The sequence below is a fragment of the Cherax quadricarinatus genome, chromosome 30, assembly GCF_038502225.1.
Source record: "Cherax quadricarinatus isolate ZL_2023a chromosome 30, ASM3850222v1, whole genome shotgun sequence".
In the NCBI taxonomy this organism is placed as follows: domain Eukaryota; kingdom Metazoa; phylum Arthropoda; class Malacostraca; order Decapoda; family Parastacidae; genus Cherax; species Cherax quadricarinatus.
The window spans coordinates 27,141,228-27,168,300 of NC_091321.1; the positions used below are offsets into that span (position 1 = coordinate 27,141,228).

Here is a 27,073-nt window from a genome sequence, read left to right on the forward strand (position 1 = left end):
ACCATTAATGGAGTGAAATCTGAATGGGGATTAGTCACTAGTGGCGTTCCACAAGGATCAGTTTTAGTCCCTCTCCTGTTCATAATTTACATTAATGACCTTGATGAAGGGATTACTAGTGACATGAGTAAGTTTGCTGATGATACAAAGATGGGCCGTATAATTCACTCTGAGGAGGATATCAATGAACTCCAGGACGATTTGAACAAATTAATGTCTTGGTCTGAAAAATGGCAGATGAAGTTTAATGTGGATAAGTGTAAGGTACTTGCCCTTGGTAATGAAAATAACCCTCGAAGCTATAATCTAGGTGAAGTAGAGCTTGGTCATACAGAATGTGAAAAAGACTTGGGAGTCATGGTAAGCAGAAATCTAAAGCCAAGACAGCAGTGCCTTAGTGTGCACAACAAGGCCAACAGATTACTTGGATTTATCTCAAGAAGTACAAGTAACAGAAGTCCAAAAGTTATTTTACAGCTCTATACATCACTAGTGAGGCCTCATTTAGATTATGCTGCTCAGTTTTGGTCCCCTTACTACAGGATGGACATAGACTCATTAGAGAACATACAGAGAAGAATGACTAAAATGATTTACTGTGTAAGGAACCTCCCGTATGAAGATAGACTTAAACCCTTAAATCTCCACTCTCTGGAGAGGCGTAGAATGAGGGGAGATATCATTGAAGTGTATAAGTGGATGACGGGCATAAACAAAGGAGACATTAATAAAGTACTGAGGGTGTCGAACCAGGTAAGAACCAGGAATAATGGATTTAAGCTGGATAAATTTAGATTTAGAAAGGACATAGGTAAGTACTGGTTTTCTAACAGAGTTGTAGATGCGTGGAACAGTCTTCCCAGTGGGGTGATAGAGGCTAGGACCTTGGGTAGCTTTAAGAAGAGACTGGACAAATATATGAGTGGGAGGGGCTGGGTTTGATTGGTGTCATGGGGTACGGGAGTTATTTCTTGAGTAGCTTTAGGTAGATGTCGTTTTGATAAGGACCTTCCTCGTATGGGCCAGTAGGCCTTCTGCAGTGTTCCTACATTCTTATGTTCTTATGAGAAAAAAAACTGTGTTTTTGGATTAAAACAGCGACTTTGCACTGTATTTTTGTATGGTATTTATGGTTGTATTCTAGTTTTCCTGGTCTTATTTTATACAATGGAAGACACATTACAGAAATTGAGATGATTTTGATTGGTTTCACAATGAAAAGTACCTTGAAATTGAGCTCAAAGTAGCAGAAATGTTTGATTTTTGCCAAAGTTCAAAAGTAAGCAAATCATGCCACGCGTCCAATACACATCAACTGGTGAATCTGATATTCTTTCACAAGTGTGCTGGTATTATTTATACCATTTCTACACTAATACAGTAGTCTGCATAACAGTAAATCTTCTATTTTTTGTGAGAATAAAAATTCAAAGTGGAAAGCAAAAGAAATGTAAGAGGGGCGTGGGGATATGACCAATGAACAGAGGAAATGGTATTTTGGTGCCAGGAATGTCTTTCTTGTTTATTCTGGACCCTATTTGGAAATTGGCATCATTTGAAATTTGTGTGAAATTGGCAAAATTTCTAAATTCTGACCACTTTATTGGATAGTTGAAATCAGTAAATGGGTGGTTTCTTGTGCTCATTCGATAGAAAAAATGGAGTTCTAGCAAAATAGTTATGATTTTTGTTGACTAGTACACTGGAATTGGCCGAAAATAGGGCTCAAAGTGGGCAAAATCGGCGATGCATAAACATCGTCGAGACTGCCAACTTTGCAAGAGCATAATTCCGTAAGTTTTCCATCAAATTTCATACTTTTAGTGTCATTATGATCGGGAAAAGATTCTCTATCTTTTCATAAATTTTTTTTTTTTTGAAATTTTGGCGACCCTGAGAACAAGTCTCTGAGAGGGCCTGGCGACCCTCAAAGTTTTAATACTGAAACATTGTTGCTGTTTCATTGTTGAAAGTACTGCAGATTCACCATTGAAACAAATTCACCATCTCATTTCAGTGGTGAAGCCACATTGATGCAACAATGTGTAATCTTGTGATTGGTAAACTGCCGTAGGGCCCCACTTATATGGCAGGTTAGGCTCCATGCTACTGCTGGAAAGCAGACATTGCCGGAAAGCAGAATGCCATTTTTCCACTTAAAAATTCATATAAATGCCAGATAACAAGTTTACACTAACATACATTAAGTTAGCAATAGAACTAGGCATTAAACACAATAACAAGTAAAATACACACAGTCTGACTTTGTTGGGTTATCCTAGGTTCTCTACACATATGCTCTACACATATGAAGTGAGTAGTATTTATTTGTAGGAAGTCAGGTGTGGGAGGTATGGTAGCCAGCCAGGCCACCCCAACCCCACCCACACGTAATATACTATAGACCCTCATATTACATGGTAGTTACGTTCCTGAAAAAGCCGTGTTAGATAAAAATCTGTGCTATATAAACTGAAGAACTTATGGGAAAAACAGGGTTGTGTTCCTGGGACCCCCTCAAAAGCCAAACAACTTTTTTTTTTAGCCATCCAGATCTTACAAAAATAAAAATGATAATGTTGTTTTTGTTGCTTAAGACTACAAATGCAACAGAAATATATTTTACCTTAAATTGTAGTTGCTGGTGTATGTCAGTGATTGTGAAGAGAGTGGAGATGCATGGTGTGGCCCTACAGGGCTGTGGTGGATAGTTGTCGGCAGAAGTCGATGGTTGAGGTTCTGATACTAAAGACGATGGTTATATTGGAAAGGGCATAAATTCTGTACCGGATATCTGTCTCTTTTTTTTTACCTTGCAGTACATTATACATTATTCCAGAAGCTTGGTACTGCCAGTTTGGAGTCAGAGTCCATTGATGCAACTAGTTTTTTCATCACTCTTCTTGTGCAGTTACACTTGAATGGCTTTACTCCCCGATCCAGTGGTTGTATTAACCCTTTCAGGGTCCGTCCCGTAGATCTACGGCTTTATGTTCAGGGTCCAAACCGTAGATCTACGCCATGAGCTCAGCTCACTCTGATAAACTGTGAGTGGTACATTTGGGCCTAGATATGAGAGAATACATCTATGTGGTATGTGTGCACCACATAAAACAGATCCTGCAGCACACTGTGTATAATGAGAGAAAAAAAATTAAATCATGATTTTTCGATTAAAACAGCAACTTTGCAGTGTTTTTTCGTATGTTTTTTATAGTTGTATTTGCGATTTCTTGGTCTCATTTGATAGAATGGAAGACATATTACAGAAATAGAGATGATTTTGATTGGTTTTAGCACTGGAAATGGCTTGAAACTGAGCTCAAAGTAGCAGAAATGTTAAATTTTTGCCGATATTCAAGAGTAAACAAACGACCTCACACGTCTAATACACGTCAGCTGGTGGGTCTAATATACATTCACAAATATGGTGATGATATTTATACAATTATTACAGTATTGCATAACAGTAAATCTTCTATTTTTTGGTGTGAATAAAAATTCATTATGTGAATAAAAAATCAAAATGGAATTTATTTGTAAAGCCTCCAAACATAACTAATGAACAGAGGAAATGTTAGTTTAGTGCCAGGAATGCCTACATTGTTCATTCTGGACCCTATTTTGAAATTGGAATATTTTGAACTTTGTGTTAAATTGGCCAAATTAACAATTTCCGATCACTTTATTTTGTAGTTGAAACAGTTGACTTGGCGATTTCTTGTGCTCAATCGATAGAATAGAAGTAATACTAGTGAAATAGCTAAGAATTTGGTTGATTGGAGTAATGTAATTGGCCTAAAATGGGAGTCAAAGTCGGCAAAATCGCCGATTCGTAAATATCGCTGACACATCAAAATTTGCGAGAGCATAATTTCGTCAATTTTCCACCAAATTTCGTACTTTTTGTTTTATTACCTTCACAAAAAGATTCTCTACGATTTCATAAGAAAAAATAACAAATTTTTTTTTTGAAAATTCTTGGACACTGGTGCGTGACTCCAGATTTGGGCCTTGGACCCTGAAAGGGTTAAAGATGCTGTATTTGGAGGTAAAAATGAAATTTTTGACATGTGGGGTCACATTCAGCAAAGCTGGATGAGTATGGGAATTATCAAGAATGAAGAGAACCTTGAGTGCAAAGTTCTTGCTGTGCAGGTAAAACTTGACTTCAGGAATAAAGTGATGCTTAAACCAATCAATAAATATTTCCTCTGTCACCCATGCTGACTGGTGTGACTTCCAAATTACTGGTAAGGTGTTTTTATCTACACCTTTCAAAGCACAAGGATTCTTAGAGTGGTAAATAGCCATGGGCTTACACTTGAAATCACCTGATGCATTACCACAAAGGAGCAAGGTGAAGCAATCCTTTGCTGCTTTGAAGATCAGTGCAGCCCCACGGAGACAGTTGTCTCACCCAAAGCCAGGCAGCAGCCTAAGCTAGGGAAATAACCTGCTGGCGACACTCCAGATTTTTCCCCTCCTGCAATTTTTCAATAGTGTAATAACCAAAACATGGCAAATAAGTCCGTGTAGTATGAGGGTCTACTGTATTACAATATTTAAAGTGCCCTAGAGTGATAAAATGCATGTACAGTACACTCATTACTTACTTTAAAATATTTGTAGTCTTAATGTAGGGCGAGAGGTGAGCAAACGAGGTAAAACGAATGAACGAGAGAGAGAGAGAGAGAGAATGAGTAAATGAGAGAGGAGAGAGACGCGGAGAAAGTAAACAAGCAGATGAACGCGTGTGGTTTTGGTTCATACACGTTCATCTACACCTAACATCTCATATTTTTGTTAATTTATTTTACTGTGGGGTGAATTTATCACGTTTATATGTTTCAGAGCATGTTTATTATATAATTTAGGAAAAATATCATAGATGGATTAATGAAAATGTTTATATTAACATAATAGATGGCATTTAACCCTTTGAGGGTTTGTGCCGTAGATCTACGGCTTTACGTTGAGGGTCCAAGCCGTAGATCTACGTCATGAGCTCAGCTCACTCTGATAAGCTGTGAGCGGTAAATTTTAGCCTAGATATGAGAGAATACATTTATGTGGTATGTGTGCACCACATAAAACAAATCCTGCAGCATATAGTGCATAATGAGAGAGAAAAACTGAGACCATAATTTTTTATTAAAACAGCGACTCTGCAGTGTTTTTTGTATGTTTTTTATAGTTGTATTTGTTATTTCTTGGTCTCATTTGATAGAATGGAAGATATATTACAGAAATAGAGATGATTTTGATTGGTTTTAGTACTGGAAATAGCTTGAAACTGAGCTCAAAGTAGTGGAAATGTTAAATTTTTGCCGATGTTCAAGAGTAAACAAATGACCTCACATGTCTAATACACGCCTGCTGGTGGGTCTAATATACGTTCACAAATGTGGTGATATTATTTATACAATTATTACAATATTGCATAACAGTAAATCTAATATTTTTTTGGTTTGAATAAAAATTCATTATGTGAATAAAAAATAAAAATGGAATTCATTAGTAAAGCCTGAAAATGTAACTAATGAGCAGAGGAAATGTTAGTTTAGTGCCAGGAATGCCTGCATTGTTTATTCTGGACCCTATTTTGAAATTGTAGTATTTTGAACTTTGCATTAAATTGGCAAAATTACCAATTTCTGATCACTTTATTTTGTAGTTGAAACAGTTGACTTGGCAAATTCTTGTGCTCAGTCGATAGAATAGAAGTAATACTAGTGAAATAGCTAAGAATTTGGTTGACTGGAATAATGTAACTGGCCTAAAATGGGAGTCAAAGTTGGCAAAATCGTAGATGCGTGAATATCGCTGACACATCAAAATTTGCGAGAGCATAATTTCATCAGTTTTTCATAAAATTTCGTATTTTTTGTTTTAGCACCTTCAGAAAAAATTTCTCCACCATTTCATAAGAAAAATTAACAAAATTTGTTTTTTGAAAATTCTTGGACCCTGGTGCACACTTTGAAATTCAGCCTCTGGACCCTGAAAGGGTTAATGCACCTCAGAATGATTATTATTTTGTATTATTATTATTATCATTATTAAAATGGCATCCTAAAGAATAATAAGACACTCTTAGTGATTTTAATGTGTACCTGCATGCCAGCACGATGTGTAAGTTTATTAAGGTACATGTACACATAAGTATAATTATCAGAGTACACATATATATGAAACATGAAATAACTTTTAAACACTTGAAATTTTGGAAAGTTTCCAGACATAATGGAGAGATGCGGTGCTCACCCTCACAGAGAAAGTAAACAAACCAGATGGGGTGCAGTGACCGTATTAGAAAGTCAGGTGGGGGAGCCGTATGGTGAGTTTTGGTCATAATTTGAAATGTCTGTATTAGCAGAATGCTGTAAGGCAAAACGCTGTAAAGCGAGACCCTACTTTATAAAAATGTTGGAGGCAAGTAGACAACACTCAACCAGGAAGTGCATTCTGACAGCTGTCATTTATGTGCAGTACTAAGGCTAACTAATAATGAGGATAACACTAATGTATAATTAAATAACTTGTTACATTATAAAAATTAAAAATTTAATATTTTTTATATGGTATACAGTAAACTTGCATCGTAAGGGATGTATAATGCAAATAAGATGAATTAATTATCATTGTAGGATGCAAGAGATTCTCCTGACCTGATGTCCTTTGGTACTCCTGAAAACTTAGTTATAATCAAGCGTATGATGATCAAGTGTGCCGATGTAAGTAACCCAGTTCGTCCGCTTCACTTGTACCGTGACTGGGCTCATCGCATCGCTAATGAATACTTCAGTCAGGTAAGAATACTCTTTGAGTATTTTTTTACCTATTAATAACCATTAGTACGTATTATAAAAGTGAATAAAAAGTTGTATAATATAATTTAAGTATTTTCCTTTATTAATACCATTGCATGGTAGTGGCTTTCTTTTGTACCCAACAATATATTATTACATGTAAACTACATTATCTGTATACTGCAGAAAAGAAATATATGCTTCTCATTTTCTCTTAAAAATTTAAAACAAAAAGAAATATGTGTAATGCATAATTAAGTATATGCCATGTGTACGCAGTAAGATACAGCAAAATATAATGTTGAATGTGATCACCATGTTGATGTGTGAGGTGGTTAGTTCTTTGCTGCATAGTTGCCCTCATGCTTATACTATATTGAATTTGTACCTCATTTTATCAAACATATTGCACATTGTTTTGGCTACACTGTTTCATATAACTTTAACCCTTAAACTGTCCAAACGTAGATTTATGTTTGTACCGCTGGTGCTCCAAACGTAGATCTACGTTTTATTTTTCCTGCCTCCAAATTTGGCATGCTTGGCCTGAGATGCCTGGTCAGTATAGAATGGGTCTTAACACTCAGTGTGTGCAGTATTAAAAAAATAAAAAATCTGGGACTACTTAGTACCTTGTGGGAGCACCAGTTCAATTGAATGCCAGCTAGAGCAAATGGCGTGGCAAACACCAGGGATTCACTGATGTCATGTCATATTAATACTGATGTTGACCCAGAGTTTAGTGGCTTTGAGATGGATGTGGCCGCAAGTGGTTGAGGAAATATAAAAAATCTTCTGCAACATTTGTGCAACATCCTTTCATTTCTTATACCACTGGTAGTATCATCCTGCCAGAATGTCCAATAACCTATGCCCTAAGAGAAATGATTCTGGAACATGTGTAATAGGTATTCAGCAGGCTGGCTGGCTAGGTGGCTGGCTAACTGGCTGACTGACTTTCGCCATCTCTCTGTCTGTATCTGTCTCTGTCAATTTGTCTCTGTCTATATATCTATCTCTGTTATAGGTGCACATAAGTACAGTTATTATACATAGTGTAAATTACCTAGGATAACCCCCAAATTCCAGGCAAAGTGCTATACAGTGCTTATAGATATAAGACTTGCTCAGGAATCAAGGAGCGGCTCATAAACCAACAGGTTTACAAGCTGTTCCCAGAGACAGAGAAACAAGCAGATGGGAAGACAGACACACACAGGCAGACAGAAAGACAGATAAGTTGAGCTAGATACAGACAGATAAGCAGAGCTAGATACAGACAGACACAGATAGACAGACAGACAGACACAAATAGTCAGGGTTCCCTGGAGCAGTACACGTTCATCAAGTGTCACTGCACTGTCAGCAGTTTACTGACACTCATCATAACACCATGCTTCAAGGAGTTTAATATATACTCCAGTGTGTCTAAAACATTGCTGAGACCTATAAATACTTTGTATATATTTCTAGACAATAGTAAATGGCCAAGGCAGGTGAAAATGTTCACCTGTTGGAGTGATTGTGACTATTTATTTATTTATTTATTTATTTATTTATTTATTTATTTATTTATTTATTTGAACATAATACATTGAAGTACAAAAAAATACAGTGGTTAAGTGTAACATGCCAAAGCCCCTTGTATGCAGAGCATTATGGGCAGGCTTAAAATTAACTTAAGATTAACCTAAGCAATGATATATTCAGTGGTAAACATTATTGTGAACAGAGATTTCAGTACTATTTCAGTACCTAATATGTATTAGTGTCAAAACAAAGATTGGCTATGAAATCACAAGAACTATTATAAATTGTAATTATCAGAAAATAAAAATTATATAAATTAAAATAAAAATGAGAAAAAAGGTATATCAGCAACACTACAAGTGGCAGGACTTGATGTTGCTGTCAGGTGAGCATCCAGCGCCAACTTCGCGGGTGTATATCTTGGTAAGTACTGACCCTAAATTTTTTTTATCCTATAACATGTAGAAAAATGAACTCTTCATTTAAAAAAAAAAAAAACTTTTTTTTTTTTTTTCAAAATATTCGGAGTGTTATGCGAGTGAACGTAGATCTATGTTTGGACAGTTTAAGCATTAAATATTACCTTTTCTGTATATTGCAGTAGACAAAAAAGGCATTGTTCTTTTCAGACTTCACCTTCAAAAAAAAAAAATTGTAAAAAATTAAAATTATTTGTGAGATTATTTCAGCAAAAGTGTTGAATAATCAAATTTTATGAATTTGGATGACTGAACCACCTTACTGTCTGAAGTATCACACTTCTCCTCTATGTGCCTATTAGATGATATTCATGAATGAATAATGTGTTTCCTAAACTCATCCTCATCAAGGAAAATTTTTATATAAACTAACATGCAGTTTTCTATTTTCCAACAGACAGAGGAGGAGAAGAAGCGTAACCTGCCGATTGTGATGCCACAGTTTGACCGCACCACGTGCTCTATCCCCAAGTCTCAGATTGGCTTCATTGATTACTTCATCAATGACATGTTTGATGCATGGGATGGTGAGATGCTTTTAAATAATATAATTATTAGAATCCTAGGTAGTAGGTTGGTAAACAGCAACCGCCCAGGGAGGTACTACCGTCTTGCCAAGTGAGTGTAAAACGGAAACCTGTAAATGTTTTACATGATGGTAGGATTGCTGGTGTCCTTTTTTCTGTCTCATGAACATGCAAGATTTCAGGTACGTCTTGCTACTTCTACTTACACTTAGGTCACACTACACATACATGTACAAGCTTATATATACATACCCCTCTGGGTTTTCTTCTATTTTCTTTCTAGTTCTTGTATATATTACTAAATTTGAAAGGAGAAACTTTGGTTTTTCCTTTTGAGCCACCCCGCCTCGGCGGGATACGGCCGGTGTGTTGAAAGAACGAAAGAATTATTAGAATCCTAGGTAGTAGGTTGGTAGACAGCAACTACCCAGGGAGGCACTACCATCCTGTCAAGTCAGTGTAAAATGGAACGTGTAATTGCTTTACATGATGGTAGGATTGCTGGTGTCTTTTTTTCTGTCTCATAAACATGCAAGATTTCAGGTACACCTTGCTACTTCTACTTACACTTAGGTCATACTACACATGCAGATACTGTCATATCTGAGCACCTCTGCAAAGACAGTGATTATGTATGAGTGAGGTGAAAGTGTTGAATGATGATGAAAGTATTTTCTTTTTGGGGATTTTCTTTCTTTTTTGGGTCACCCTGCCTCGGTGGGAGATGACCAATGTGTTGAAAAAAAAAAATACACCCCTCTGGGTTTTCTTCTATTTTCTTACTAGTTCTTGTTCTTGTTTATTTCCACTTATCTTCATGGGAAAGTGGAACAGAATTCTTCCTCCATAATCCATGCATGTCATAAGAGGCAACTAAAATGCCGGGAGCAAGGGGCTAGTAACCCCTTCTATATACATTACTAAAGTTAAAAAGAGAAACATTTGTTTTTCTTTTTAGGTCATCCTGCCTCTGTGGGATGCAGCCAGATCACCAGAAAAAAAAAATATTACATTCAGCATTATTACACTAGATGCTTTATTTGATGGAGTGAAGTAATGTTTAACCTTCCCCTGCCTTCCTTGAGAAAGTGAAGCAATGTTCAACCTTTCTCTGCCTTCCTTGATGCCATGATCTAATGTTCAGCTTTCCCTTCCTTCCTTCCTTGATGCCATGATCTAATGTTCAGCTTTCCCCTGCCTTCCTTGATGCCATGATCTAATGTTCAACTTTCCCCTGCCTTCCTTGATGGAGTGAATTAATGTTCAACCTTCCCCTGCCTTCCTTGATGGAGTGATGTAATGTTCAACCTTCCCCCTGCCTTCCTGGATGGAGTGAAGCAATGTTCAACCTTTCCCTACCTTCCTTGATGCCATGATCTAATGTTCAACCTTCCCCTGCATTCCATGATGGTGTGATGTAATGATCAATCTTCCCCTGCCTTCCAAGATAGAGTGATCTAATGTTCAGCGTTCCTCTGCCTTCCAAGATGGAGTGATCTAATGTTCGACCTTTCCCTACCTTCCTTGATGCCATGATCTAATGTTCAACCTTCCCCTGCCTTCCAGGATGGAGTAATCTAATGTTCAACCTTCCCCTGCCTTCCAGGATGGAGTAATCTAATGTTCAACCTTCCCCTGCCTTCCAGGATGGAGTAATCTAATGTTCAGCCTTCCCCTGGCTTCCTTGATGGAGTGATGTAATGTTCAACCTTCCCTTGCCTTCCTTGATGGAGTAATATTCAATCTTCTCCACATATCAATCACCTAAATGTGTTAAGAGGATTTGGATGTAGTATTTAAAACATTTGTTGCAAAATTCTGTTGGTTTTGCTATCATATATATCATTATTGTTTTCCTTTGATGAAGGATAAGGGTTTTTTGTTCTATAGTGTGTAAAATGATCCTCATTACCCAAATTACCTTCCAGAATATTTAAAATTATTTATTCCTTATGAGAAATATAAATTACAGTGAAAGAAACCAAAAAGAAAAAACAGAAGTTTTTCTTTTTACATTTAGTAATTTATACAGGAGAAGGGGTTACTAGCCCCTTGCTCCCGGCATTTTAGTCACCGCTTAAAATACACATGGCTTTTGGCAGAATGATTCTTTTCTACTTTCCTATGAAGAATTACAGTTTTTGTACATTCAGAATTATTATATTTTGAATTTGATTTTATTATATTACAGATATAATTCAACACAATATTAGACTCATAAGAAAGCTACAAATTATTCAAATTCATTTCAGGCAAACTGATCATAAGACATTAATGCTACGGTGGACCCTCGGCTAACGAACGCATCACATAACGTTAAATCCGCCCAACGAAGCGTTTGAGCGTAAAAATTTTGGCCTGGCTAACGATAAAAAACTCGCCCAACGTGATTCGTCCTGAACCTGTCCATCCAGCCTGAGTGCCTCAGCTGCCCTGCCATAATTGTTTACAAGCCAGGGTGGCCAATTTCATGCATACATTCGATACATTTTGTATTATTCCATTGTTTATAGTGCTTGTAACTGCTAAATAAGCCACCATGGGCCCAAAGAAAGCTTCTAGTGCCAACCCTGTGGTAAAAAGGGTGAGAAATACTATTGAAATACTATCGTTCCACGGTCAGCTGCTGCTGCACCATCAGCTGTTGCTGCACCACCGTCAGCTGTACTACTTGAAGATGTGGAGGCTGTTGTTGGTGTGGCTTAATGAGAAACAATTACTGAGAAACAATTAACCCCAGAGGGTTAGCCACCCAGGATAACCCAAGAAAGTCAGTCAGTCATCGAGAACTATAACTTATATCCATTGGGGTCCTTAATCTTGTCCCCCAGGATGCGACCCACACCAGTCAACTAACACCCAGGTGAACAGGAAAAAATGCTTGGAACTAGTGCTCATATTGGTGAATTTAAGGCCAGCAAAGGTTGGTTTGAGAGATTTAAGAATCATAGTGGCATACACAGTGTGATAAGACGTGGTGAAGCTGAAAAATTCCAACCCCACCCCAACAAGTGTTTAATTGTGACGAAACAGGCCTATTCTGGAAGAAAATGCCAAACAGGACCTACATTACTCAGGAGGAAAAGCACTCCCAGGACACAGGCCTATGAAAGACAGGCTAACTTTCTTGTTTTCTTGTAATGCTAGTGGGGATTGCAAATGAAGTCTTTACTCATGTATCACTCTGAAAATCCCAGTGTGTTCAAGAAAAAGTGTCTCATCACACATCAATACTCTTCAATAAAGGTAAGTGTCATTTTAACATTTATTTATATAGTTATTGTGCATGTCTCATTGTTTTCTTTGTAGGGAAATGTATATTTCATTAAAAAATATTATTTTTTTTAATACTTTTGGCTGTCTGGAATGGATTAATTGGATTTACATTATTTCTCATGGGGAAAATTGATTTGGCTAACGATAATTTCGTCTAGCGATGAGCTCTCGGGAACAGATTGATACTGTTAGCCAAGGGTCCATTGTACTTACATCTAGACCTAGTATAGCTTGGGTAGTTCATTACAGTCAAAATTATGGCGAGACAGGTTACAAATGAATAATTGGTCAATTACAAATAAATAACATTGAAATTACATTGGTTCAATGACCTTCATTTTATGGAGTGGTTGCATTGGGGTGTTGAAATTGTACAACTTGTCAGACACTGCAACATCATGGAATCTTGATTCTGAGGACATGTACATAACCTACTACTACAGTTAACTCATCTCTTTGGGTCTGACCTACTTCCGCTGGGGAATCCCGCCTACCAGTGACTATGCCCTCATCTGCTACATGTCCCTTTCCACCTGGCATCGGTATATAAGCGCTGGCCTCCTTGCCTTTGCTCGAGAATCTCCATGACCACGGTGCTCTCCATACCAACTCCAAGGCTGAGGGACTGATTACCTCATCTTCTGTATATAGTTCTATTGTCTTCAAATTATGTCCTAGAATTTGTATTGATAAATCCACTGGATGGTGAAATGTCTACAATAAAGATACCCAGATGTTTCACGTGTCTAAATTTCATCTTGTTGGTATTGCATACCACTCTTGTACAAATTGAGTTGTACACTTGGAAAGTCAAAGAAACATTCATTCCTCATATTGCGTCTGTGTGTTGGATTGCAGTTCTCTGGATAGAATTTAGGCTTTGGGTTAATGTTTGTATTGAGTTTCCTGTAAACATAGCACATTAAAAAGTGTGAATATTGTGCATGTTAGGCAGATCTAAACTTTTGAATAGGGAAGGGGGAGGGGGTTATTTTGCCTGCAGACTGAATGAGCAATTGTTCCAAGAGTTGGTTTTTATTGAGTAACAACAGGTTTAAAATGATCAGCTGTTGGTTATACTCATGAACAGATACCATAGGTGAGTTATGAATAGATTAGAGCATAGTAAAAAGTGAGCAGAGATGTTTGAAGAGCATAATAGTTTATATAAAAACATAGGAAAGGAGGAACACTGTAACAGGCCTACTGGTCCATATTTGGCAGGTCCATCTAGGAATGGCAAATCAGTTGATCAACAAACAAAGAGAGAGAGCAGAGGGCAATGAGTGACTAGCTCCCTTAAGGTTTACTATACAAATAGTAGGAGTCTAAGAAATAAGATAGATGAGCTAAGATTACTTGCAAGTGTAAGTAATATAGATCTTCTTTCTTCTTTCAACAAACTGGCCGTATCCCACCAAGGCAGGGTGGCCCAAAAAGAAAAACAAAAGTTTCCCTTTTCAAATTTAGTAATTCATACAGGAGAAGGGGTTACTAGCCCCTTGCTCCTGGCATTTTAGTCACCTCTTACAACACGCATGGCTTACGGAGGAAGAATTCTGTTCCACGTCCTCATGGAGACAAGAGGAAATAAACAAGAACTAGAAAGAAAATAGTAGAAAACCCAGAGGGGTGTGTATATATATGCTTGTACATGTATGTGTAGTGTGACCTAAATGTACGTAGAAGTAGCAAAATGTACCTGAAATCTTGCATGTTCATAAGACAGAAAAAAGGACACCAGAAATCCTACCATCATGTAAAACAATTACAGGCTTTCGTTTTACACTCATTTGGCAGGACGGTAGTACCTCCCTGGGCGGTTGCTGTCTACCAACCTTCTACCTCTAAGTAATATAGGTATTATTGGTATAACAGAGACCTGGTTCAACCTGAAAGATAGAGAAATGCCTTCTGAATGCAACATGCAGGGTTATAAACTATTCCACACTGATAGGGTCAACAGGAAGGGTGGTGGAGTGGCGATGTATGGCAGAGGAAATTTAAATTGTTGTCTTAATCATGATATAAGATTAGAAATATCGAACACAGAATCTGTTTGGCTACAGTTTCTCGAGGGTCGTGACAAATTAATTTTGGGTGTGATTTATAGGCCCCCAAACCTTGATAGGGAGTGCAGTAAGTTGTTATGGGACGAAATTCATAAGGCATCTTGATATGAAAATGTTGTGATAATGGGAGATTTTAACTTTAGACAAATTGATTGGAACAATATGACAGGAAATCTTGAGTCTAGTGACTTTCTTGATACAGTTCAGGATTGCTTTTTAGAACAGGTTGTGATGGAACCAACTAGAGGAAACAATCTGGTTGACTTGGTTCTTGCCAACAAAGATCACTGAAATAATAGATCATGTAGAACAGGATGATGATAAACTATGTACGATTGCAGTACCTAGTGACATGATCCTCAGACAAATAGAGAAACTAAAACCTAACAAATCCCCAGGCCCTGATGAACTGTTTGCAAGGGTATTAAAGGAATGTAAAGAGGAACTTAGCATACCTTTGGCTAATCTTTTTAACATATCAGGCACTATGCCAGTTTGTAGTGATAAGTGGAAAATGGCAAATGTAATACCTATTTACAAGGCAGGTGACAGGTCCTTAGCTTCGAACTATAGACCAGTAAGCCTTACCTCCATAGTGGGAAAATTTATGGAATCAATAATTGCCGAAGCAATTCGTAGCCATCTTGATAGGCACAGATTGATTAATGAATCTCAACACGGTTTTACAAAGGGGCGTCCTGTCTTACGAATTTACTAACTTTTTTCACTAATGTGTTTGAGGAGGTAGATCATGGTAATGAATATGATATTGTGTATATGGACTTCAGTAAGGCTTTTGATAGAGTTCCACATCAGAGGCTATTGAGGAAACTTGAGACACACGGAATAGGAGGAGAAATTTTTTCCTGGGTAGAGGTATGGCTGACAAATAGGCAGCAGAGAGTTTGCATAAATGGGGAGAAATCAGAATGGGGTCACATCACAAGCGGTGTTCCTCAGGGGTCAGTGTTGGGCCGGTTGTTGTTCGCAATTTACATAAACGACATAGATGAGGGAATAAATAGCGACATAAGCAAATTTGCTGATGACACCAAAATAGGCCGTCCAATTCATTCTAATAAGGACACCAGAACACTCCAGGATGATTTGAATAGACTGATGCAATGGTCAGAGAAGTGGCAGATGTAGTTTAATATAGACAAATGCAAAGTTCTAAATGATGGACAGGAAAATAACCATGCGACATATAAACTAAATACTGTAGATCTTAATACTACTGATTGCAAAAAGGGTTTAGGAGTTCTGGTTAGCAGTAATCTAAAACCAAGACAACAGTTTGCAATAAAGCTAACAGAATTCTTGGCTTCATACCTAGAAGTATAAATAATAGAAGTCCTCAGGTTGTTCTTCAACTCTATATATCCTTGGTTAGGCCTCATTTAGACTATGCTGCTCAGTTCTGGTCACCATATTACAGAATGGATATAAATGCTCTGGAAAACGTACAGAGGAGGATGACAAAGATGATCCCATGTATCAGAAATCTTCCCTATGAGGATAAACTGAGGGCCATGAATCTGCACTCTCTTGAAAGATGTAGAATTAGGGGGGATATGATTGAGGTGTATAAATGGAAAACAGGAATAAATAAAGGAGATGTAAATAGCGTGCTGAAAATTCCCAGCCAAGACAGGACTCGCAGCAGTGGTTTCAAGTTGGAAAAATTCAGATTCAGGAAGGATATAGGAAAGCACCGGTTTGGTAATAGAGTTGTAGATGAGTGGAACAAACTCCCGAGTACAGTTATTGAGGCTAAAACATTGTGTAGTTTTAAAAATAGGTTAGATAAATACATGAGTGGGCGTGAGTTGGACCTGACTAGCTTATGCTGCTGAGTCTGGTGCCATGCTCCTTCCTTGAGCGGAGGTGACCAGACTGGGCAGGCCATTGGGCTAATCCAGGGAGGAGGGGGGACATGGACCTGCTCTGCATGGGTCAGTAGGCCTGTTGCAGTGTTCTTTCTTTCATATGTTCTTATCTCAGATCCAACCCACTAACAAAAATATTTGCTGAACCCATCCCCAGCACTACCCAAGCAACAAGGTTATTTACCTATCATATTTATTCCAGAATAATATTAAGTATAACATAAATTAAGTAGAAGCATGATAAAGATGCCCAAATTAATAAACACTGACATTATATAGAGAGGTATTGAAGGGTGGAGGGTGGGGAGGGATAAAAAAAAAAATGACCTCGACCATTACAGAAAATGTTATGGGCTATGCGCCTGAAGGGTAACTATAGATCACTCTTATCCTATGTGAAGACTGAAAAGGGTGCGATTTTCTCGAAAAAAAAAAATTCCCAAGTAATCATCTATGCTTGTGTTCCCTGGAATATCTCAGAAGTAAGTCACTGACTTATTTTATGTTGTATTACCGTTAATGATAAACAGGTTGAAGGAATTTCCCAGCAAACATAAAACTGAATGTTTTAATTTTGGGTGGTGACACTTTAAGTGTCAGTAAGGGGCAATTCCTCAATTAGCAATGACTTCGTTTACTGACGTGGTCTTAGGAATGGAAATCCATCTGTAAGTGAGGAGAGGCTGTACAGTAGGACCGCCATACCCACGAGTCTGGTTTCTGTTGTTTCAGTTATCTGCAGTTTTCCCTGGCCTGAAAATAACCCTTAATTTTGCTTAATAATATAATATCTTTATTTACTACACATATATATACATGTACAAGGTATACAGGCCTAGCTGACATACTGTTATATAGAAAGCCCCTTGTTATGTAGAGCATTTAAATTAGGTCGGTGTCCCAGGATGTGACCCACACCAGTTGACTAACACCCAGATACCATTTTACTGATCCGTGAGCATAGACAACAAGTGTAAAGAAACACACCCATTGTTTCCACCCTGGCTGGGAATCGAACCCAGACCCTCGCCATGTGAAGTGAAAGCTTTAGCCACAAGAACCCCTAATGACACCAAAGTGCAAAAGTAGCAATGATGACAGTTTTTCAATGCCTAAGTGCTTCCTATCAGTGAAAAAGGGCTAATTATTGACGTATTGTGCAAAATTCATCAATTAAACTTTATCATAGGCATGTATAATAGGGCCCCACTTATACTGCAAGTTAGGTTCCAGGCTACTGCCGGAAAGCAGACATTGCCGGAAAGGAGAAGACTATTTTTTCCACTTATAAATGCCAGATAACAAGTTGTAGGTTGGTAGACAGCAACCACCCAGAGAAGTACTACCGTCCTGCCAGATGACTGTGAAACAGAAACCTGTAAATGTTTTGCATGATGGTAGGATTGCTGGTGTCTTTTTCTGTCTCATAAACACGCTAGATAACAGGGATATCTTGCTACTCCAACTTACACTTTGGTCACACTTCACAGACATGCACATGCATATATATATACATACATCTAGGTTTTTCTCCTTTTTCTACATAGCTCTTGTTCTTCTTTATTTCTTCTATTGTCCATGGGGAAGTGGAAAAGAATCTTTCCTCCGTAAGCCATGCGTGTCGTATGAGGCGACTAAAATGCCGGGAGCAATGGGCTGGTAACCCCTTCTCCTGTAGACATTTACTAAAAAAGAGAAGAAGAAAAAACTTTATAAAACTGGGATGCTTAAATGTGCATGGATGTGCAGATGACAAGAAACAGATGATTGCTGATGTTATGAATGAAAAGAAGTTGGATGTCCTGGCCCTAAGCGAAACAAAGCTGAAGGGGGTAGGGGAGTTTCGGTGGGGGGAAATAAATGGGATTAAATCTGGAGTATCTGAGAGAGTTAGAGCAAAGGAAGGGGTAGCAGTAATGTTGAATGATCAGTTATGGAAGGAGAAAGAGAATATGAATGTGTAAATGCAAGAATTATGTGGATTAAAGTAAAGGTTGGATGCGAGAAGTGGGTCATAATAAGCGTGTATGCACCTGGAGAAGAGAGGAATGCAGAGGAGAGAGAGAGATTTTGGGAGATGTTAAGTGAATGTATAGGAGCCTTTGAACCAAGTGAGAGAGTAATTGTGGTAGGGGACCTGAATGCTAAAGTAGGAGAAACTTTTAGAGAGGGTGTGGTAGGTAAGTTTGGGGTGCCAGGTGTAAATGATAATGGGAGCCCTTTGATTGAACTTTGTATAGAAAGGGGTTTAGTTATAGGTAATACATATTTTAAGAAAAAGACGATAAATAAGTATACAAGATATGATGTAGGGCAAAATGACAGTAGTTTGTTGGATTATGTATTGGTAGATAAAAGACTGTTGAGTAGACTTCAGGATGTACATGTTTATAGAGGGGACACAGATATATCAGATCACTTTCTAGTTGTAGCTACACTGAGAGTAAAAGGTAGATGGGATACAAGGAGAATAGAAGCATCAGGGAAGAGAGAGGTGAAGGTTTATAAACTAAAAAAGGAGGCAGTTAGGGAAAGATATAAACAGCTATTGGAGGATAGATGGGCTAATGAGAGCATAGGCAATGGGGTCGAAGAGGTATGGGGTAGGTTTAAAAATGTAGTGTTAGTGTTCAGCAGAAGTTTGTGGTTACAGGAAAGTGGGTGCGGGAGGGAAGAGGAGCGATTGGTGGAATGATGATGTAAAGAGAGTAGTAAGGGAGAAAAAGTTAGCATATGAGAAGTTTTTACAAAGTAGAAGTGATGCAAGGAGGGAAGAGTATATGGAGAAAAAGAGAGAGGTTAAGAGAGTGGTGAAGCAATGTAAAAAGAGAGCAAATGAGAGAGTGGGTGAGATGTTATCAACAAATTTTGTTGAAAATAAGAAAAAGTTTTGGAGTGAGATTAACAAGTTAAGGAAGCCTAGAGAACAAATGGATTTGTCAGTTAAAAATAGGAGAGGAGAGTTATTAAATGGAAAGTTAGAGGTATTGGGAAGATGGAGGGAATATTTTGAGAAATTGTTAAATGTTGATGAAGATAGGGAAGCTGTGATTTCGTGTATAGGGCAAGGAGGAATAACATCTTGTAGGAGTGAGGAAGAGCCAGTTATGAGTGTGGGGGAAGTTCGTGAGGCAGTAGGTAAAATGAAAGGGGGTAAGGCAGCCGGGATTGATGGGATAAAGATAGAAATGTTAAAAGCAGGTGGGGATATAGTTTTGGAGTGGTTGGTGCAATTATTTAATAAATGTATGGCAGATGGTAAGGTACCTAGAGAATGGCAGAGAGCATGCATAGTTCCTTTGTATAAAGGCAAAGGGGACAAAAGAGTGCAAAAATTATAGGGGGATAAGTCTGTTGAGTATACCTGGTAAAGTGTACGGTAGAGTTATTATTGAAAGAATTAAAAGTAAGGCGGAGAATAGGATAGCAGATGAACAAGGAGGCTTTAGGAAAGGTAGGGGGTGTGTGGACCAGGTGTTTACAGTGAAACATATAAGTGAACAGTATTTAGATAAGGCTAAAGAGGTCTTTGTGGCATTTATGGATTTGGAAAAGGCGTATGACAGGGTGGATAGGGGGGCAATGTGGCAGATGTTGCAGGTGTATGGTGTAGGAGGTAGGTTACTGAAAGCAGTGAAGAGTTTTTACGAGGATAGTGAGGCTCAAGTTAGAGTACATAGGAAAGAGGGAAATTATTTCCCAGTAAAAGTAGGCCTTAGACAAGGATGTGTGATGTCACCGTGGTTGTTTAATATATTTATAGATGGGGTTGTAAGAGAAGTAAATGTGAGGGTCTTGACACGAGGCGTGGAGTTAAAAGATAAAGAATCACACATAAAGTGGGAGTTGTCACAGTTGCTCTTTGCTGATGACACTGTGCTCTTGGGAGATTCTGAAGAGAAGTTGCAGAGATTGGTGGATGAATTTGGTAGGGTGTGCAAAAAAAGAAAATTAAAAGTGAATACAGGAAAGAGTAAGGTTATGAGGATAACAAAAATATTAGGTGATGAAAGATTGGATATCAGATTGGAGGGAGAGAGTATGGAGGAGGTGAATGTATTCAGATATTTGGGAGTGGACGTGTCAGCGGATGGGTCTATGAAGGATGAGGTGAATCATAGAATTGATGAGAGGAAAAGGGTGAGTGGTGCACTTTGGAGTCTGTGGAGACAAAAAACTTTGTCCTTGGAGGCAAAGAGGGGAATGTTGAAGAGTATCGTTTTACCAACACTCTTATATGGGTGTGAGGCATGGGTGATGAATGTTGCAGTGAGGAGAAGGCTGGAGGCAGTGGAGATGTCATGTCTGAGGGCAACGTGTGGTGTGAATATAATGCAGAGAATTCGTAGTTTGGAAGTTAGGAGGAGGTGCGGGATTACCAAAACTGTTGTCCAGAGGGCTGAGGAAGGGTTGTTGAAGTGGTTCGGACATGTAGAGAGAATGGAGTGAAACAGAATGACTTCAAGAGTGTATCAGTCTGTAGTGGAAGGAAGGCGGGGTAGGGGTCGGCCTAGGAAAGGTTGGAGGGAGGGGGTAAAGGAGGTTTCGTGTGCGAGGGGCTTGGACTTCCAGCAGGCGTGCGTGAGCGTGTTTGATAGGAGTGAATGGAGACGAATGGTTTTTAATACTTGATGTGCTGTTGGAGTGTGAGCAAAGTAACATTTATGAAGGGGTTCAGGGAAACCGGCAGGCCGGACTTGAGTCCTGGAGATGGGAAGTACAGTGCCTGCACTCTGAAGGAGGGGTGTTAATGTTGCAGTTTAAAAACTGTAGTGTAAAGCACCCTTCTGGCAAGACAGTGATGGAGTGAATGATGGTGAAAGTTTTTCTTTTTCGGGCCACCCTGCCTTGGTGGGAATCGGCCAGTGTGATAATAAAAAATAAAAAAAAAACAAGTTTACTCTAATATATATTAAGTTAGTAACAGAGCTTGGCATTAAAAACAATAAAAAGTAAAATACACACACAGTACATCCATTGCTTACTTTAAAATATGTATTTGTAGTCTTAATGTAGGGTGAGAGGTGAGTCGTGTTTATTTGTAGGAAGTCAGGTATGGGTGTTATGGTAGCCAGCCAAGTCAGCCCACCCCACCCCACCTACACGTAAGTGCCCCAGAGCAATAAGATACTTATACAGCAGGGCCCCGCTTTATGGCGGTTCGCTTTACGGCGTTCCGCTAATATGGACATTTCAAATTATGACCAAAACTCGCTATACGGCTCCCCCCACCTGTCTTTCTAATACGGTCACAGCTGCCCACCGAGTTTGTTTACATTCTCCCTGAGCACATCTCCTTATTATGTCTGGAAACTTTCCAAAATTTCAAGTGTTTTAAAGTTATTGTATATTTTATATGTATTGTACTTGATAATTAAACTTGTGTACACCTGTACCTAAATAAACTTACACACTGTGCTGGCATGTAGGTACACATTAAAATCACTAAGTCTCTCTACTCTTGATGCAATAATAATAATAATAATAATAATAATAATAATAATAATAATAATAATCTCTTGGGCGCATTAATGTCGCATATTACGTTAATATAGACATTTCCCTTAATCTATCTATGATATTTTTTTCAAAATTATATAAGAAACACATTATGTAACACACAAACATGATACATGCACCCACAGTATAAAAATTTATACAAATATATATGAGATGTTTACCAAACGGTTTGTAGAAGTGTCGGAAGAATTACGTTTTCTCTAGCCCGTCACCTGTTACTAGGGATAACTGTAGAAAAAATATTCCTTTCGTATGCCTTCACTTTATAGCTAAATTCTGTACTAACTTGTACACAGTGTAAGAGTATTTGTTTCGTGATTTAATTATTATAATAATAATAAAAATATTATAAGGTAAAAGTTTCACAAACTCTTACAAATGTACATGAATGAACTAAAACTGGACACATATTAATACCGTCTATTTCGCCTGACTGAGTGATCATCCACAACCTGTTCAGTTTGTTTGTTTACGCTGTCTGAGCTCGGTGTATCATTAAATGTTGTATATTACGTTAATATACACATTTTCATTAATCCATCCATGATATTTTTTTCAAAATTATATAATAAACACGATACATAACATAAATACATAACAACATATGTGTAGAGAACCTAGGATAACCCAAAAAAGTCAGAGTGACTTACTTCCATTGCCTTCACTCAGAGCATCATTTCTTCTCAAAATGATGTTACATGAGAATGGGAGTGTTCTTCTTTATTTATTCTACCGTATCAATGTAGAGACAACCTGTACACAATGTAACTTGTACACAAACCAGACGTGTACACTGTTTACAAAACTTACCTTCGCCTGGTTTGTTTACATAACTCTGCGCCTGTCCTCTCTCATGCACTCATTCTTTCTCTCTGGTATGGTAGCCTGGCTGACTACCATACATACCACACTTGATTTTTTACAATAAATACTACTCATCTCACCCTATATTTTAAGGTAAGTAATGAGTGAACTGTATATACATTTTATCGCTCTGGGATGCTTAAATATCATAGAATAGTATGTGTGGGTGGGGTGGCCTGGTATGGTAGCCTGGCTGACTACCATACATACCACACTTGATTTCTTACAATAAATAGTACTTGTCTCACCCTAGATTAAGACTATAAATATTTTAAGGTAAGTAATGAGTGCACTATGTGTGTATTGTACTTTTTTATTGTTTTTTTGATGCCTGGTTCTATTGCTAACATAATATATGTTAGTGTAAACTTGTTATCTAGTGTTTGTATGCATTTGTAAGTGGAAAAAAAGGGTGTTCCACTTTACGGCGGTTTCCGCTTTATGGCGGTAGCCTGGAACCTAACCCGACGTTTAAGTGGGGCCCTCCTGTACAGTACATTCATTAATTACCTTAAAATACAGTGGTACCCCGAGTTTCGTACAGCTCCCAACTCAAACAGTTACGTAAGTGTATTATTGTAAGTGCTTTTGTAAGTGTATTTTTGGGGGTCTGAAACGGACTAATCTAATCTACGTTATTCCTTATGGGAACAACTTCATTTGGTAACAGCACTCAAACAGCCTTCTGGAATGAATTATGGCCGAAACTCGAGGTACCACTGTATTTGTAGTCTTAATGTAGGGTGAAAGGTGAGTCATATTTATTTGTAGGAAGTCAGGTGTGGAAAGTATGGTATCCAGTCAGGCCACCCCATCCCAACAAATTCGTTGGTAAGTGAGGAGCATACTATAATGGTAGTGGGTTTGTGTCAACCATCTTTGATATTGTTTTAATTAATGTCACCTTTGCTCCATTTATAGCATTTCTGGTAGTGTACTATATATTGAAATAAACAGAATAGAGAAAATCAGGTCTAATATACATTTTTAGGTATAAATACTGGTCAGAGAGCCCGTCGTAAGTCTAAGGCATCAGTAAACAAGTACATCGCTAAGTGAGGAGAGGCTGTACATATAAAATATGCAATAACTTTAAAACATTTGAAATTTTGGAAAGTTTCCAGACATACAGTGCTAGTCATGGCATTGTCACCCCTTTCCCACACACATACCAAAACAAACTCATACCATGAAAGATAATAATATAGGTCTCCCTCAACATTCGTGTTTTCCACTTTCGTGGGCTTCGAACATTCACGAATTCCCAGCCGCCAAATCATATTTGTTTCCCACCACCTATGCATCCCTACTACCCTCCCTCTGACCCCCCTCAACCGGCAGCTAGCCCGCCCGCCACTCACTCACTTAGTCATTGTCCAGCCACTCTTCACGTCGGTCTGTGTTGTTTGTATGTCCTATCGTGTTTGTGTGATGGTGAAAGTATGGCCCCCAAGCAAGCAGCAACTGCTATTGATGAGTCAACACCTAAACACTCAAAGAAAGTCATGAATCTGGAGCAGAAGGTGAAATTGCTAGACAAGTGTAGGGCAGGTAATTTGAGCAGTTCTGCCATTGGAAAATTATTTAATGCAAACGAAAGCACAGTGCGCTGTATCAGGAAAAATGAGGCCAAGATAAGGGTGGCACTAGCATCTACTGCTCCTCCCTCAGCCAAGCAAGTGTCACAAGTGTATGTTTAAGATGGAGTCAGCATTATTTGTGTGGATTTCAGACCAAAATAGAAAAGGAATTCCCATAGACAGCAATGTGATTCGTGTAAAAGGAAAGCCTTTGTATGATACGTTGGCTAGTGATGAGGTTAACACCAGTGCAGGACCTACCCATCCTGACTTGCTAGCAAGTAAAGGATGGTTTGAAAAATTTAAGAGACCGTTCTCCCTGCACAACCTGAAGATGAGTGGAGAATCAAGTTTGGCAGATCATGTTTTGGCAGCTGCATTCCCTGACGCTTTGAAAAAAATCATCGATGAGAAGGGATACATGCCTGAGCAGGTGTGGAATATGGATGAAACAGCTCTATTGGAAGATGATGCCTGCCAAGACCTTCATTGCCAAGGAGGAGATGATTGGGCCAAGGTTCAAGGCTGTGAAAGACCGATGCACATTAATGCTATGTGCATTAATGTGCATTAATGTGCATTTATGTGCATTAATGTGCATTTATCATGTGCTGGGCACATGATAAATCCAGGATTTATTTATAAATGTGCCAACCCCAGAGCACTGAAGGGATGCAACAAGAATCTCCTTCCAGTGTTCTGGATGCACAATCTGAAAACATGGACCACCAATGTAATCTGTATGGACTGGTTTCACCACTTCTTCCTGATGGAAGTATGGGATTATCTACAAGAGAAGGGCCTCCCAAACAAAATCCTCCTGCTTCTTGATAATGCTCCAGGTCATCCACCATGACTGGAGGGAATGTGTGACAATGTTGAGGTTGTGTTCATACCGCCAAACACAACTTACCTGATACAACCTCTTGCTCAGGGTGTGATAGCTACATTAAAAGTCTACTACACACAAAGGTCATTGCAAAGGCTCCACAATGTGCTGGATGCACATCCAGATACGAATGTCACTCAATACTGGAAGAAATTCACCATTACTGACTGCCTATCAATAGTGCATGATAGTGTCAAGGATTTGCAACCTCAGATGGTGATGGGTTGTTGGAGAGCTTTGTGACCAGAGTGTGTATGTGATTTTGTTGGATTTGGTCCTTAGAACGAGGTTAACAAAGCCGTGAGGAAGACTGTGGAGTTAGCAATGCTAGTTGGTGGTGAAGGGCTCAAGGACATGCAGGAAGGTGAGGTGAGAGAACTGGTTGAAGAACATGCACTGGAGCTAAACAATGAAGAGTTATTGGAGATTGTGCAGGCAGAGAATGAGGATGAAGAAGTGGAGAGTGTTGCTGAGGCCAATGAACCTCAAGCTCTCGCCCTTGAAAAACTAGGGCAAGTAATGAGAATGATAGCACAACTCAAACAATTTATGTACGATGTAGACCCATCGATGTTGAGGGCTTTGAATAGGAGCATAATTTGATAGGAGCATAATTTCCTACAAAACAATGTAGATATGAAGAGGAAACAGTCTCAGTTGTGCATCACAATGTTCTTCACAAGGAAGCCTGCCACTAACCCTGCCACTACTCCACCCACTAACCCTGCCGCTACCCCTACTGCCTCGTTTCATCCTCAACCCGTGGCAGAATCTGACTCCGTTGCTAGCTCTGACTCGAGCGATGTCGGTAGTGACGCTGGTGGTGAAGAGTCAGAATCCACGCACTAGACTCATCATGCCATGCAGTTACACTCCATATAATCACCTCCATTCACTTGTCATCAGTAACTGCATGATTAACTATCATCACTATCATCATTGTCATTGTCATCATCATCACAAATCATCAGTGTGTGTCGGCCTTACGACACTATACATGTATGTAGTACTATATAATACAGTGGACCCCCGCATAGCGAACTTAATCCGTGCAAGAGGGCTGGCCGTTATGCGAAATGTTCGCTATGCGAATTAATTTTCCCCATAAGAAATAATGGAAATAAAATTAATCCGTGCAAGACACCCAAAAGTATGAAAAAAAAAATTTTTTACCACAAAAAAATGTTAATTTTAGTACACACAAACTGAAAAAGGCATGCACAATTACATGACACTTACTTTTATTGAAGATCTGGTGATGATTGATGGGATGGGAGGAGGGGAGAGAGAGTGTTAGTGTTTAGAAGGGGAATCCCCTTCCATTAGGACTTGAGGTAGCAAGTCCTTTTCTGGGGTTACTTCCCTTCTTCTTTTAATGCCACTAGGACCAGCTTCAGAGTCACTGGACTTCTTTCGCACAACATATCTGTCCATAGTGGCCTGTACCTCTCGTTCCTTTATGATTTGTCTAAAGTGGTTCACAACAGTGTCATTGTAACAGTCACCAGCACGGCTTGCAATAGCTGTGTGAGGGTGATTTTCATCAAAAAAGGTTTGCACTTCAAGCCATTTTGCACACATTTCCTTAATCTTTGAAGTAGGCAATTCCTTCAATTTCTCTCTCCCCTCCTTTGA

General features: G+C 38.6%; 1 protein-coding gene across 4 annotated transcripts in view; it reads left to right on the forward strand.

Moving 5' to 3' along the window:
- Nucleotides 1-27,073, forward strand: part of LOC128692768 (high affinity cAMP-specific and IBMX-insensitive 3',5'-cyclic phosphodiesterase 8B) — a 659,454-nt gene that overhangs the window by 590,696 nt on the left and 41,685 nt on the right. For all 4 annotated transcript variants that reach the window (XM_070090034.1, XM_070090035.1, XM_070090036.1 and 1 more), the window contains 2 exons: nt 6,651-6,812; nt 9,219-9,348. In XM_070090034.1, the coding sequence (XP_069946135.1) occupies nt 6,651-6,812; nt 9,219-9,348 (292 nt within the window). The remainder of the gene's footprint in view (nt 1-6,650; nt 6,813-9,218; nt 9,349-27,073) is intronic.